The following is a 16,422-nucleotide window of genomic DNA, read 5'->3' on the forward strand; positions in this document are numbered from 1 at the left end:
GAGTGGAGGCGTCTCTACTTGAGCCTAAGTTAGATTTTAGCATAGTATGGACGAGAAGAGGCGTGCTCTTTTGGGAGGACAATAGGTCGCATGATACAATGGTACCATCCTTGAGATATCCGGACCTATTGCCCAAGGTCGCCATGGCACTAACTGTCGCGCGAAGTGCAGCCTTGGATGCACTTCCCTACCAACAGACCTCTATTAACTAGACAAGTTTAATTAGCTAATAGAAAGAAATAAGAAAAACAACTATGATGTAAATAAAAACATTACATTAGTGTCAGGTGATCTACATTCTGACGAAGGGTAGTTGAAGAAGTGAGCAAGGAAAAAGCTACCAGTTGAGAGATGGAGGACAGGAAGCAACAAAGGCAGGGTCAATCTGAAACGACGGGATTTTACTAAGTGGGGATTAGCCAAGAGTAGAGCTGGGGCAGAGCATGCCATAATAGCCGAGCTCCGGCCGCCGAATGGTCGCCAAGCGGAGCCCCAAACACATATAGGAAAGAAAAGGAAACCCGTGAATTGATTTTCCCATGGTTATCATGGCTAGCGGCATTGCTCGTGGGCTCGTACGCACGACGACGGAGTCACACAAGATGGAGGCCATACTCCAGCGAACAGGTTGACAGAGTTTATAGCGTCCTATTTTAATATTGGACATCCATGTTATGATCAATTGACCTCTGTCAAAACAAAGTATCAGCTGACCAGTATCACGTAACCATGTCGCAGGCTCAAGTTTAGAATTCATCGAGGTCACGTGTTTTTGGAAGTTGACCGCGGAGTCATGTCAAGTTAATTTGTTGTAATCAGGGCCAGATTGTTCGAAAGCTGCTTAATTCTAACCCCGAATTAAAAGTTAACCCAAGTACAAATTTTTCTTGTTTTCACAGGTTTTTCACTGCTTTTGTTTCGTGTAGTTTGAGATTATTAAAACTCAAAACAGAAGGTCAAACAATATACAGAAAACCTCACCGCAAAGTTACAAAACTCAAATCAAAATTCTCGCTTATCCTGTGTTAGCGTGATCGGGCTTTGAACAACCCGGCCCAGGAGCTCCGCTTTTAGGCCTTGCTAGATCTATGTAGTAATGGGGTAAACCACTGGGAGCTTTGTCAAACGAGTTTCCATACAGAAACAAATATTCAAAATAGTCAGACATTGACTCTAAGCTATTGCATACTAACGGAAGTGATGTGATAGGTCTGGCTACGAGCCAATAATGCTGTGAAGAGGATGTGAAGCAGACAGAACATCAACCACAGTTTAATTGCTTAAACTTCTAACAAACTGATGGAAAAGAAACTATAACGCCTGTCAGGAAAAGCTGACACGGTACACTTTGCCTCCACCATCATCGCATGCAACACTCCCACCATTTGTGTTCATATTTGACAAGCGAATGTTATGTTTGAGGCGACTGTAATGAGGGAATGTGGCCGCATAGTTTAGGCCGCTGGTATTGTAATCCGCAGGTCCCAGCTTCAAGCCTCCCTCTCCTCGGTTTCGTTTGGTTTATTTTGTTTCATTTGTATGTTTACTCTTGCACTATTTCTTACCTTTTCCGAACGATAGCAAGTGGCGTAAGATCTATCAATGGCCATTAGGGGATCAAATGGTAACAGAACACTTGAACTTTGTGTCATATTACTCTGTGACAATGAACTTACTGCATGAAAGAAAGTAAAACAAAAATAAATACAATGAACAAACCAATCACAACGCATAATCATAAAGCTTGTCAGACAACCGCGCTATATTTACGGTGTCTTGATACAGTTTTTTTGGACCATACCAAAACTTTTCAAACAGCTTGTCACTAGTCTTATTTTCATTAGGTCAATGTGAAAATTACACCGGCAGTACTTGAAAATGGATTAAAGTTTGGTATTATGTATTTCCTAAGGCAACCGATATTTCAATGGTAACGATAAACATAAACATTTAAAACCGGTTTAACATGAATTTTGCACGAACCTAGTGCGATATAAAAAAGTTAATATCAATGTCTTAAACTATGTAGTATGACAAGTAGAATATGCAATTTCCGAGCAAACGGAGGCGAACTACTCCTGTTAATCAAGTAAACCCTTCTGGAATTGCGTCCCACTCTCTCGTTAATTAAAACAGTCATCTCATGGAAAATTGTTACAATTGGAAGGATTTAACTTTGCGGCGAAAAAACTTTAGCCGCTGGACGCTTCAGAGTAGGTAAAGTACGCTCTCTCGTTCGGATTTCCCCATGGATGACCAAGAGAAACTATTTCAATTTAAGTAATTCTTTACCTAACGCTAAACTTGCCCCGTAGAATCTTTTCAGTCTTTTCTTGCGTCGCAAAGCACTAGATTCATGACAGTCAAGGTTTTCCTATCTTTTAATAATGGTAAATACATGGTCTGTTTTAAAATAAGAACACTGCAGTGTTACCTGGTTTAATCCAAAACAGTCTTGTTCCACGAATAGGGCGTTCATACTCTCCACTTGGTGTGCGCATGCCCACAGATGCGTGGTCTCCACGCCAAATTTCACGCATAAAGACCTCCATTTGATAAATATGACTTTTGACGAGAAAAAGTGGTTGCGACATTTGTTGTCGGTATCTTAAAAAAGGGAGACAGAAGGGTAAGAAAGAGGAAAACATCCCGGGTAAGGTAAAAATATTCAAGTTCAAAAAAAAACTTTCAAAGAAATGTTTGTGTGTCGCTCACTTGTTCCACTGGAGACGCCCAGTCCATGCATAAAGAGCAATGATTGGTTTCTTGGTTAAGCTCTCCTTAGATTTCTTGTTATGGTTTTCCATACCAAACTCATCTACATCGTACTTCCACAACTCACACCAATCATCGCATGACACGTAAAATGTGTAATTGCCACTATCAGGGACCTAAAGGCAGGCAAGAGAAACACATATGTGTTGATTACTGAGAGTACTCAACCAAATTTTTGTTGTAATACCACTCCGTAGGCGTCATTTTCACAACTCTTCCTCGGGGAAGAACGAGCCATTCTTATGGCAAACGGTACTAATTCAAAATCACTTGGCAGTTGCTGGTATAGTAGCAGTAGCAACTCCCAACAATAATGTTAGTATTAAAAAGGTTAAGGCATAGCCAGTTGCCCGACAAAAATATAAAGAAACTACTTCTCATTTACTACTTTTATAAGAACACGTTTCAATGGTAAATCGAACATTTACCTGTAGGTAGCTTGTTAATCGTTGAACGTAATAGTCTGCTACGTCGACTGGTGCATCGAAATCTCGCAAAATCATCTGGCTGTGAGGTGGAGTCTTGAAAACGGGCTGTTCGCGAATAGTTGCTACTCCGCTTTGAAGGTGATAAACCTGATACCACACTTCACGCAAAACTCCGCGAGCCTGTCCTGAAAACTCTACAACAGAGAAAATATCAAACAAGTAGTAAGGACTACTTTTTAGTCGTCAGATATATCTTGTAAAATTTATCCTCGACCATCCAGGGAACCATTCAGCATGACTAGACTAACATCTACGACAAGCTATGTAAATGACACGTGCGTGACATCCATTTGTTCCATGGATGGCATACACGTATGACATGCGTGACATCATATGTTATATGAAACACAATATGTAAAAAAGAAAGGCATCGGGTATACTTGAAAGCAGGTCTGTTCGCTTCAGAGATGGTCGAGTGAGAAACAAAACAGGTAATAAGAACTGCAGGGAGCAGAAACATGCAGAAAGGAAAGGGAAAACGGTTCAACTGTGGAAGGCTTCATACCTCGAGCCCAAAAAGTAAATATCACGTTGCCAGTAACCCGAAACACACATTTCATGTTGATTCTTTCTGGAAAACGTTTTAGAACTCAGTAATTGACAAGCCAACCTAAAAAGGAGGAGGTGGCCATGTGTCACTTACATTGTTTACCAATGGTTTTCACGATAACTCGGCAGAAACGTAGCGTGACACGATCCCCAATCAGAGATCAAAGATCATCCTTTAAGGTTTGGTACAGAACCTTACTTTCTAGGAGCAACAATTTTGAACATGCGAGACAAACACTCTGAGCTCCAGTTTTGAAACATCCTGGACACTGAAATAACTTTTCATAATAAAGTAATGTCTTGTCTCGATTTTTGTTGTCCATTGGATACCCTTCCAGCCATTCAATTTTCCTTTCGAAACCTGCTTTTTCCTTACCTTCAGTGACATTGTAAGCATAAAAAGAGAAAGCTTGTTTTTCTCTGCAACAAATCACATTTCCGTGATCATAGAGGCTAATCATTGGTCCATAATTACTCCTGTCGATCAAATAAACTCTCCTGGAATTACTTCCCACTCTCTCGTTATTTAGGACGACAACATCTAATGGAAATCTGTCATAGCTAGAAGGATCCAACTTTGATGTGACAAAACTTTCACCGCTGGAAGCTTCAGAGTAGATAAAGTATGCTGTCTCGTTCGGATTTCCTCGTGGATGCCCGAGAGTGAATCGGAATTCTTCGAAGTACAGACTGTGTTCGGAGGGTTGAGTGAAAATTCGAAAGTCTTTGCCATTGTAAGAGTACACGTAGTATATCGTCTCTTCTGCAAGTGAAATATCGAGGAATAAAGAAATGCATTGAGTAATTTTATACAATCTGATTTCTAAATATATCTAGATTAATATTAATAGGCGTAGTGTCTTCATTTACCCGCTGACATGGACAACAAGATTCACGATTAAAATAAACAATCGTAAAGACACAGTGCTACGCTGAAAACGATGCAAATCAACGCAAAAAATACCCAAAGTTAAGTGAGAAACAGGAGAGCAAGTTAATTACCTGTTTGGTTAGTTGGCAGACGCGTTATAAGCTATTTGGTAAAATGCAGATATAAGCAATTCTTGGGGTAGTGGAAATGGACTGAGAAATCGATACCATGAAATAACGGTACGTACACTATCACTACCTGTTTGATTACAAGTTCCTCTTTCAAACGAAAGGTCGTCCAGTGCTGCATCCCCCTTATCACTGCTACCTCTAATTCCGTCGACAATTATCTAGTAATGAACGACAAAGAAAAGTAGCCTTGTTTACAAGATATATCTCCCCAGGTCGAGCAGTCAATACTATACTTTGTGACCGATAATAACAGCGAAGTGTTAGGTCTGTTGGTCAGAAACTGACAGCATGACAATTGAGAACAATATACATCTACAACTCACTCGATAACTAGAAGTCTCGTTAATGCTTATTTTTCCTTGCATTCTTTGTGACCAATGAAAGAAGCGAATGTCCTGTATATTTGCTGGCCTGAGGGCACGACATCTTATTTTATTTCTGATCATTTGTCTTCTTTTTTATCAAACGCTGTAAAACAAACATTTTAAAACTCACTTGATAACTCGAAGTCTCGTTGATGCTTATCTTTCCTTGTATCCAATGGTTTCCTTGATCTCGACACCTCAGCCAAACAGGTTTTAACCTGTTTTTAGCCTGGAAGTTTATGTATATAACAACACAGCTCATGGTGGCGCCATACATGTGGTAGAAGAACGTCATACATTGCGGTCCCCACATCCAAGGACTCTCAAGTCGCGCAGTGTCTCCCAGCTTTCGTGGACTAGAGGTTTCAATATAAATGTACATACCGGTTCCTTGATTTGAACAAAAATAAATTATTAGTAAAAGAAATTGCAATTTTGATGACATTTACAGGTATTGTGATAAGTTCCTGTCTGTTTACTCTTCTTTTTCTGTCTTTCAAAATTTACCATCGCTTACAAAAACCAGAACAATAAAGACTGCTGTTGTTGTCCACATAACAAGGAATAACAAATCCATTATCTTGAGTTAAGCAAGATAACCACCTTTGAGTAATCTGGAACTATAGAAACATTGGGAACTAAAGAAACATTGTTATCACGCTAGAGACCTACAGTGAGGACATTCCAACAGTAAACACTTGACATTTTTTTGCTCTTCATATTAACAAATGTATCTTTTTTATTCAGTATATGTTTTACACAGTTAAAAGGTTAATCTTGTACATTATACGAAGAGCTTTCATTCTAGAGTGCCAAAAAACCTGTACAAAAAAATGTGTTCATGTGTTCATGATAGCTGAGTGTCCTGACTGTAAACCTGACGTCACCTGATGTATGATCGGCGCTTGGTCCAGTCTTCCAGCTTGGGGTATTATATCTTCGTAGCGTCCATGTGAAATTAAAATTTAAATCATTCCTCCAGAAGCAAAAGTTGCTGTCAAAGTTGCAATTTCCTTGAAAAATAAAGGATAGGCAGTTGGTCAAATTTAGTAACACCTTAATAGCAGATGGTCGTGCATGGTTATTAAATATTATTCATTCCACACTAAACACATTTATATCATAGAGAAATAAATTACCATATGTAGTACTGGTAACATTAATACCTTGTCGATTGTTCTGGGGTTCACTTTCGTCTTCACAAAGTCCACTACTTAATGTGACGTCATCTAAAGCTATACCCCCAGTATAGTTTCTGCCAATGGTTGCTTGGAAGGAAAACTGCAATAAAAACATTTTAGTGTTCAGTATAAACCTTTTTGGGACTCTTTTTCGTCATCTCGAGAGCGAGACTTGATCTTACGATCACTCCTTCTATAACATTTGGCTAATTTTCGATGCAATTTTCATATCGTTACGATAATGAAACGAGAGCTGATTGGGGAATGCTTGGGATAGTCCAGAAAAAACTGTATCGAGACACCTATATCTTTCCTATGCAAAATCGTAATTGTTCCTTTAAGTTTGACTATTACAGTCAAACCAAGTCAAGCGTACCCCTCAAGATTACATTAATGAATTGATTATTTGCTTACTGAACCGGCTATCGTTTCAAGAATGCAATAATCAATTGATCATTGGAAAATTGAACCCACTAGTCGTTCCAAGAATACGGCTAATGGGTTTAATGTTAAAAAAGAACTAATTTTATATTGATTTTTGAAAAGACATTATTGCATTCTTGAAACGATTAGCGGGTTCAATATTCAAATAATCAATTCATTAATGTAATCTTGAGGGCTATGGTTCACTAGGTTCGACTGTAATTTTCTCCGTATCCCGAGATTTCCTCGATCTGCCTGCATCCAAAAAATATCTTCAAAACATATAAGAACCTTAAAAATCTACTCCCCGCCTACCTGAGACTCGCCAGTGTAGCCAACATCGACACAAGCCCTCAGCCATTGATCACCCTGTTTACCGGACTTTCGCCACATCAAGTAATTATCTTGCTGTTCTCGAGGCCAAAGTAACACATCAAGATTTCCAATATCGCTTCCATTCATGTAGTAATAGAAACGGAGACATTTTGGTCCCCGGATGAGCGGACTCAACAGCTGCGCAGACCGATCCACTTGCGCAGATTGTAATTCTTCAACGTAAATATATTCTCCACCTCCTAAAGAATAAGAGGTATGCTAAAGAAAAGTCACTATACGGCGAGGAATGCACCACACTGAGAAAACAGTATATTTACTGATTAAATTACAAACACTTGACTTCTGTTAAACTGCACATAAACTCTCCGTCGTCTAAAACAGTTCCTCTCTCTTTTAAACCCCAATGACACCTTTCACAATTGCGAAGAGAAGCTTGATGAGTTAATATGTGATAAAAAGGTAACCCTCCCTCCATCCCACCAATTTAGATCCCCTACATTGTCATTAACATGTTTTGGTTACCTGTGTGATCCTGACTAGGTCCAGTCCCTTGGCTTTGGTTTCCAGATCTCGTTCGGCACCAACCGATTCGGTCATTGGGCGGTGTTAAAATCTTACGCCATCCACAGAAACTCTCATCGAAGGTACAGTTTACTAGAATTAAAAATTCAAACAGATAACTAGGAGTTAAAAGTTAACCTTATGAACAGGGATCTCTTCATTCACAACTGAGTATTGACTGCTAGATATGGACAGCTTTGGGGTGAGAATTAAGAAGAAACCTCAGCTCCTTATGAAATATTCTGACTGCCTGGTATTTGCGATCAGGATTGCGTCCAGTACAGAGTATAACGCGAGGCAAATGAAGAGGAACACGAGTATCTTCGAGTAAGGAAAACATTACCTTCAAATGTTTCAGGTGGCGTTGGTTTGCCAAATGACACACAAGTCAAGTTCGTGCTGAAAGTCACGTCATCAACGGCGATGTTAGAAACGAATGCCATGCCAGCCACACCCTCGATTATAACCTGGAGTGAGTAAATAGAGATATTTAGGAATTAGGATTAACATAAGAGACCCTTAACATAAGTCCTTCATATCTAAAACAAATTGTTGTTTTAAGGTCCAGTACAGACTTTTAGTGCTCGCTGTAAACTACGTACGCAAGAGTTTTACGTGCACTAACATCATTTTTATTTTCTTTTTTCTACAGCTTTAAAGAAATAACCGCATTAATTAGCCCAAAAGGTTTCTACCTGGTAGGTTCCATTAATGTTTACAGCCACGCAGCCCTTAGTCCAGTTGCTTGATAAGTGGTTACCATAGCGACTCCATATCCTTTCTTCACCACCATTGCTTCTAACATACACAGACAGGGACTCAACAGCGCTGCCGTACATGAAGTAGTAAAACGTCATCCGCTGTGCGCCTCTGACCCAAGGGCTGTTGAGCCTGGCCTTCTCGTTATATTTACGTGGAAGTGAGGTGTCGATGTAGATATATGAGCCATCACCTAGAAGAAGGAAAATTTTAATGTATTAATTAATTTTATGAGTGAAGTACACTACACTTATTTTATCTTGTAAGGTTTGGGAAAACGTTACTTTTTAGCGCGGTCGATGCATTGTATCTAACAATATAATACTTTACAAGTGAATATATGAAAGACCGTATATTTGAACTGCGGAGAACGATATGAAGATACGATTGATCATGTGAAGATATGATTGATCACTGCGATGATCAATCATATCTTCATGATATAATACTTTTCCCTCTCTCATTGTCTTTTGTTAGTACATACATGTATTCTCTCACGAAAAGTTAACCCATCACATCCCAGAGGCCACAGTGGTGTTCCTAAACAATGAAATTTCTCTCCTGTGGATAACGAATTCTGAACTGGAACTACTGTAGCTTGCCATTCAGGCCCACGCGGGGGAATATCATTAAATCAACATTCGTGAGGTCCAATCAAGGAGCAGATCAAATAAAATAATACTGTAATAATACAACAATACTGGAACACTTAAATAGAGATGTACTAGAATAACAACACTCTAAATAAACCAACATTAGCTGAGCAGCGAGCTTACAACGTTGTTGCCTCAATTTTTTGAACAATCAACGTACCTAGCCCCGCCTACTGGCGTGACTTAATACAACTCAGGAATTCGTCCAATAACTTGAGAGGTACTAACATTCTTAATCTCCCTAAGGTATACCCCACTATGGCGCTACTTTGGATCCAAATTATGGAACAGCCTCCCGGACTAGGTGACTCAGCGCACTAAGTGACGTGGACATCAGACGCCAAATATGAACCTATTTTAACAATATTTTCCTTTTCATATCTTACTTAAGCATAGTTTTAATCTGTTCAATATATACATTTTTTAAACATTTTTTTTGCATGCATACATATTTTATATCCTTATATATTCTTAGATAGTTTATAGCAGTTATATAATCTTAGATAGTTTAATTTAATATTTATACCCTGTAGCACATTTTTTCTTTTTTTCTTTTGTTTTTTGGCGCACCTGTAAACTAGCTGGTGCGTCTATGAGACGCACCGTTGCCATAGCTTAGTATCACAGGACCAAAATCCCATGTTTCTGCGTTTCTTTAACGTGACGGAAACGTAAACACGAGTAAACGACACTAAACCGATAGCGGAAACGCGTGTTAACCGCTGTGTTTCCGCAACGGTTTCACATATTTCTATCACGTTTACGTTTACGGATTCTTGATATTTCGTCCTATGTGTGTCCAAGTAAAATAAACTGTCTATAGGGGCCTTTTAGTCGAGGAAAATAAGCCGCAGTTTACATAAGACGCGAACTTACCGTATAAACGGTACATTTTAACCAGTTCACGTCTTACAAAAGCCACGGATACACAAGGCATAAACCATGGCTTGTGTAAGAGGGGGGTTTTGAAGTCGGTTTAGATAAGCCGCGGCTTATATAAGACATGAAGCCACTCGTATAAATGGTATCGCGGTTTGTTTGCAGCCTACGTAATACAGTACACGAACTCACACTACGCAAGCGCAAGTGTTTCCGGTGCTCGCGCAATTCCGCGATTGCTATGACAACCAACACAAAAGCGAGACATTAGTCACGAATAAGCCGTGAACCATTTATACACCATTTATGGACTTCCCGTCTTATCTAAGCCACGCTCGTATGAAGAAAAAAAAAAATTAAAAAAAAAAAATTAAAAACTATAACCTTTATTTACCCTCAGCAATGTTTACAGCACAAGCTTTAGTGGGGCCGAGCAAACAACTGAAGCAAATAATTCAAATTGAACATAACATTGTTAAGAATCCCAACTGGCCGGAGGTAAACCAGTGCAAACAAGCGTGGCCGAGGATTTGAACTCGGGGCTACCGAGAAACAAATCCAGGTAATAAATAAATGGTCCACTTCGTCTCTTATGTAAGCCGTGGCTTATTTTCCTCGTATAGATGGCCCTTATGTCTATGTGTCACATGTTTCTGTTTCGTCTTGATATTAGTTTGTCCTTATTTTTTTTTTTTACCTTTGTAAGTAGTTTATCGTTTGTATGCGGTAACTGTGCTAATTAGCTTAGTTTTGTTTTTTTATTTTGTCAGAATTAATTTGTACTCGAAATTACAATATGTTGTAAACAATGTGTGTATTTCGAAATGAGGCATATGCTTTTAAAAATTAATCATTGATAATAATAATGGTGATAAAGTGATAGTGATAATGATGATGATGACAATGACAATGATAATGATAATGATGATGATGATGATGATGATAATGTCTGTAAAAACAAAAGATGCAGAATCAACTTAGATGTGCTAATCTAGTTTAGTTTGTCAACAGATAAAAGGGGAAAGATGAAGTACAAAACGTTAGGATTCTCAACCTGAATTATCGCTGGTCGGTCCTGTGTTATTGCTCGAAGAGCTTCCTCGCCTGAGTTGCCAATCGAAGTGGTCGGTATGATTGTCGTTAGACCAACTGCACAGTGTGTTCTCGTCAAAAGAACAGTTTCCTAAAATAAAGAGAGAAGGTAAAAATTAAACGATTCCTTTATTTTCTCTTGTGATTGTCCAAATATTTTTGGCACTTGTTTTTCTACATGCATAGATCAGCTTGCACATTACGCCGCGTAATTGTAAAGTAGGTACGCACTCTAGTCACACTGATCCAGTTTCTCCCTTGCCGTCTTTTGGTCTCCTCAGTATCGTCAGGTTTCTGCCAGTCTCCCTCGACTCTCGCCAACACAAAATGACGACTGCGGCGCGTCTGACTGTCTCTCAGAAAGTTCATTGTTATTGTCCGTTTTGCATCTTTGGAAGTCTAACATGTAATACGTCACTATCCCGGGAAAGGAAAAAACTTTCCTTTTTTTCGCGTTTTCAAAGCAGTATGGTTGTTTTATAATTATGTTTTTTATATTCAAGGTAGACGGTCGGGCCCCACTATACAAAAGTAATTTCGACTAATGTTAACACATTCTGGTTAATGTTACATGGATGATGTTCGGGGAAGTCCCTGTAAATGCAAACCAAACGTTCAAGTTTTGTTTCTTTTGGATAATGTGCTACACCTGACTTACCACATACAGAAGGTGTATTAGTTCCGTCCCTACAGAAAGCTGTTTGAGTACATGTTTTTGACCACGAAATACAAGACCCATCAACACAATGATGACTAGACGGGCATGGATTTCCTGAAATGTAATTCGAAAACCATGAGAGTCAAATGACGTGCCTAAGACAGTGACCTCGGCCAGGTCTCGAACCAAGATCGCTCGATCCTTAGTCCAGCGTACAAACCTGCTAAAGTCACCACATCTCCCGCCCAATATACACTGTGCCTGAAAATAAGGGCGAAAGGCGTTGTGTTTGGCTTGGTACAATTTCTTGTGCCGCACGAGAATGTAACCTAAACCCTAAAGCCTTATTAAAAACAGCCTACTTAAGGCTCCCTTAGAGCATCTCCCTTAGAGCAGTCGATTTTTCGGTGGCACACATCTGTTACTAAGAGGCATCCCCCCCCCTGGAAGCGAAACATGCTGGAAGGGCATCCACAATCGTCTTCGTCTGATTCATCTTTACATGCAAAGTCGCCGTCACATAACAGATTCTTCTTGACACATTCGCCATTTTTGCACGTAAACTGCTTATCGCTACACCTGAAATCTGAAAAGCTCATTGAATCACTCATCTTCATCGAAAAACAATCCAGATTGCTATTTTTGCTACATTATTTAAGAACTGAATAAGCCACTTCACTTACTTTGGATACTCAACCGCTTTAACCTTTACGTGTGCAAGTGTCCAAGTTAAATAAACTGTATGTCTATGTCTATGTCTATGTCCGTGTTCGTGTCCGTGTCCGTGTCCGTGTCCGTGTCTATGTCTGTTTGTATTCATCAGTAGCATCTGACCACGCTACAGTTGAGATTCATTTCTGAGCCTTTGTACAGTCACTCACGAAAACTAACTAAAGACAAGAGAAAGAAGTAACCAGTCAGTACCTGGTTCAGCAAAGTAAGGTTTTATGGAACAGTTCTCAGTCGTGACAATGACGTTATCGATTGCTACATTCATCTCGTCATCAAGAAAACCTTCTCCCTCAAAGATTATCTACAAAATACGAAAAAGAACAAAAGGTGTCTCATAGAAAACTAGACGGTGATTGTCAACCATACAAGATCTTAGTGACATTCATTTCAAAAGCTATTCACACCCAAGGCCTTAAATGACACGTGCAAGCGAAATTGTTCACGAACCTGAATTCCTACAGCGCTTGGCCAAGCCACTTGAGCATCTGACCATTCTTTACCGTGGTACCCAACCATCTGCCACACTAGTACCGACATTTCTCGTTTCGTGTCTCTGAGGAAAACCTTTAAATTTGATTTTGATTTAGTGGGCATGAGGTAATTAAACCGCAAACACACGCCCACAGATTGATGGAATGGTTTCCATGGCAACAAAGGGCTTTCCAAACGTGCTTTGTACAACTTATCAACATAAGCAAAACTACCTGAAAGAAGAGACATTGTTTCGATTAGTCACATACTTTTAGAGGTATAAACGTATATAATTTTGTTCTTAAGGCTCAGTCAAACACACACAACACATTGCAACATTGTTGCATACGTTCGGCAATCTTGTTGCAATTTGTTGGAATGTTTGTATGGTCCAGAGTGGCCAAATGTGTGCAAGCATCACCTCCTTTGAAGGTACTCGACAAGTGGGTCAATCGCTTTCCATGTGAGATGATTGATTATATTATATCTTTCATAACGCTCAAGATATAGGGTAGCCAAGTCTTAAACAAAACAAAAAGTCAACTTCATTGTCCCTTAAACTCTAGATCATCAACAGAGTTTACGGCTCATTTTTTTAGTGTAAAGAAAGTTATTAATCCAATTTACAAGAAAAAGGTTTGTTACAGAAGAACACAATTTTTTTCAACTTGAAGGTCAAAGCAACAACAGGAGAATGAACGTTCCACACAAACACAAGTGCAACAATATATTTATAGATTCAATTGTTCAACTTGCCTGGATATTGAATGAAGGCGCTGTTTAGCGATAACTTCCATTTGTCTTTCTCAACAACGCTGGTCCAGCCGCAATATCCAAGGTCAAAAGAACATTCTTCAAGTGTTGCAGCTGACAACGAAATAAACCGGGTGCATCATTTAAGACCAGGGAGTTTCTTCCCGATATGTCAAACTCTGGAGGGAAACCGTTTTTGAGAAAGAGCAGAACCAGACAGATACAATACAATCACAATACAATACAATCCTTTATTTATCCACGTAACATTTAGGAGTAATAAAAACTCGTTAAAACATGTGCGTGCTAAAAAATGGAAACAATAAAATATTTATTAAACTTAACTAATATAGATTGTCGTTAACTGTCCAGGAATTTACTTTCCCAACGTCGTCAATAGAAATCGTTTACCTTGAATGTGAATATGTCCTAGCACTCTCTTGTCAATAATTTGCTGTGAATTGTTGACAGATGAAAAACTGACCTGTTAAAGAAAGTTAAATCCGAAACGAATGAACACCATGCGCATTCAGTCTCCTATGTTGCGCTCACTTATAATTAATTATTCATCCTATTACAGTATCTACTCTCTTTCTGTAAACAACATGCAAATAAAATGCAAACAAAACAGGGACGAAGAATAAAAGCAACTAAACCCGTAACTCTTGATCATAACTTTTGTATTCTAATAACATCACCAAAGTTGTTCATCACCTTTTTCATACTATTTTTCCACAAATCGTACTGGGTTTCGTAAGCTATCTCAAGATGATCAAGTCGGAAATTCTCATGACCAAGTTTATTTTCTACACAACAATAGGTAATAACAGACCTTTATTGCAGAATATCCAGGTTGTCGGTCCGTGTTAAAGGTAGTTGTGAATGATGTGTTTACACAAGAAAAGTTAAGCGCCGAATTCAACGTTACATTTTCTCCAAGGGTTGAGATGTTCAGTTCCAACGGGCAATTCGGGCAATATACACCTTCACAGCAGAACTGGTAAAAACCTGTTGTACAAAATGAATCGATAAGACAGGACATGTTGTTTTATATCTCTATAATAATGTCTGGCCGATATTTTGAAATTTTGAATTGAACTAGAACGTGCAAAAAATCGAAAAGTTCAAAATGAAGGTCACTGGCCAATACAAGTGTTAAAGATTGAAATTCTTGCTATCAGTAAAAGAGTGGTATTGTGCTCTCCAGAACGAGTATTATTATCTGAGGAATCTTAGTCTACAATTAGAACAATTAAAACAATTATTTAGAATATTCGGCCTTAGGCCTCGTCAACTAACACCTCATAGAAATTGACAGCGAATAACCTAACTGTTAATTATTTTTTTCACTTCAATATCTACAGAAGTCTTACTACCTCTGATGTTAAAGACGCAACATATCGTTAAAATTTCTTCCACCGTTTTATCAATTTATGTTTGACTGGTCTAGTTTGCTCTAGGGAACTAACCTGAAATACGAAACTTTGATCCAACGACAGCAGACAAAAGCGTTTCATTATCCTGCAGTGTCACCTTTAATCTGCGTGTTCCTGTTGAAAATTCAGTTCAAGTCCAAAAGAGAGTTATCGAAATAATGACATATCTATGTCATTCATGTTCAAAACCCTGTTGAACATTGCTTAACAGACCTCATTATTTTCTTGCTTGGTAAGTTTCGCCAGTTTGATCTGGTTTTTTGGCTGTTTTTTAGCCGCCATATTTCCTTCGGGTCTTCTTGTTGGCTTGTCACCCATCCGGAATCTTGATTTCGATAGTTAAGCCAGGTCACCCATCCAGTCGGGCTTAACTTGGTAGGGTCACCCATCCATTTGGGCCCCGGCCTTTTGGGCTTGGCTTAAGGTCTGCCCACCTTCTTATATCTCTTTGCTGGGTCTTCCACCCCTTTGGCCCAGTCTTTTTCTTGGCTGTTGCAATTATTTTGGCTCACATTTACATCTTTAATGCCTGTTCCTCAGCCTAAAACCGTGGTTATCCACGCCCATGGCATGGTGGCTGCCATGTCTACCAATGTCATTGTGCAATTATTGTCTAAAAAACTTGACTTTAAAAGGGTTCAATCGATACAATTTATTCCTAATGGTCGTATTCGAGTGACTTTTACATCCACCGAATACCGTAACGCCATCTTGGGAAATAAAGTTTTGTGGCTCGACGACCTTCACGAGCTCCAGGTTACGGAGTCGGACTCACCCGTTACGTCCGTCTACGTCCACTACCTTCCAGTGGAAGCCGGCAACACCGGGATTCGCTTGGCTCTTGCCCCTTTTGGGAAGGTACTCGACATATCCTACCAGCGTTTTTCCGGTTTCAAACAGATCTCCACCGGCACTCGAATTGTCCGTATGTCTTTGGAACATCACATCCCGTTCCAGTGCAATATCCAAGGCTACCCGTGCCGTGTCTGGTATTCTGGTCAGCCGCTCAAGTGCACGATCTGCAAAGGGGCCCATAAAGCTGCGGAGTGTCCGGACAAAAACAAGTGCAAACGTTGCCATCAGCCCGGTCACTTCGCCAAGGACTGCAAAAATGCTTGGGGTACCACTCCCCAGAACCATCATGCTCCTGCGGGTCCATCCACTGCTCCCAACCCTAATCCCCCTGCCCACGTCCCTGATCCCCCTGCCTCCACCCCTAATCCCCCTGTCCCCAACCCCGATCCCCCTG

At 39.6% G+C, this 16,422-nt stretch overlaps 2 protein-coding genes and 1 long non-coding RNA gene across 3 annotated transcripts in view; all 3 read right to left on the reverse strand.

The window, feature by feature from the left end:
* LOC145488435 (uncharacterized) overlaps positions 1-16,422 on the reverse strand; it is a 64,760-nt gene that overhangs the window by 37,410 nt on the left and 10,928 nt on the right. The window contains exons 3-15 of the mRNA XM_081467343.1: positions 8,436-8,692; positions 8,084-8,207; positions 7,702-7,833; positions 7,159-7,418; positions 6,406-6,520; positions 6,127-6,252; positions 5,370-5,629; positions 4,942-5,032; positions 4,143-4,575; positions 3,204-3,441; positions 2,716-2,891; positions 2,435-2,607; positions 1,566-1,675 (exon numbers count right to left, since the gene is read on the reverse strand). Coding sequence (XP_081323469.1) covers positions 1,566-1,675; positions 2,435-2,607; positions 2,716-2,891; positions 3,204-3,441; positions 4,143-4,575; positions 4,942-5,032; positions 5,370-5,629; positions 6,127-6,252; positions 6,406-6,520; positions 7,159-7,418; positions 7,702-7,833; positions 8,084-8,207; positions 8,436-8,692 — 2,495 coding nt within the window. The remainder of the gene's footprint in view (positions 1-1,565; positions 1,676-2,434; positions 2,608-2,715; positions 2,892-3,203; positions 3,442-4,142; positions 4,576-4,941; positions 5,033-5,369; positions 5,630-6,126; positions 6,253-6,405; positions 6,521-7,158; positions 7,419-7,701; positions 7,834-8,083; positions 8,208-8,435; positions 8,693-16,422) is intronic.
* On the reverse strand, positions 12,668-13,233 carry LOC145501085 (MAM domain-containing glycosylphosphatidylinositol anchor protein 1-like). Its single transcript, XM_081480646.1, has 2 exons — positions 12,961-13,233; positions 12,668-12,814 (listed from the first exon to the last, which is right to left on the reverse strand). Exons 1-2 carry the CDS (start codon positions 13,231-13,233, stop codon positions 12,668-12,670), a joined length of 420 nt encoding a protein of 139 aa, XP_081336772.1.
* LOC145479121 (uncharacterized) lies at positions 13,660-15,255 on the reverse strand. The gene is made up of 4 exons (XR_014048392.1): positions 15,207-15,255; positions 14,570-14,745; positions 14,149-14,221; positions 13,660-13,851 (listed from the first exon to the last, which is right to left on the reverse strand). It is a non-coding gene; the product is annotated as an uncharacterized LOC145479121 (long non-coding RNA).

Source organism: Orbicella franksi, chromosome 1 (genome assembly GCF_964199315.1).
Source record: "Orbicella franksi chromosome 1, jaOrbFran1.1, whole genome shotgun sequence".
Taxonomy (NCBI): domain Eukaryota; kingdom Metazoa; phylum Cnidaria; class Anthozoa; order Scleractinia; family Merulinidae; genus Orbicella; species Orbicella franksi.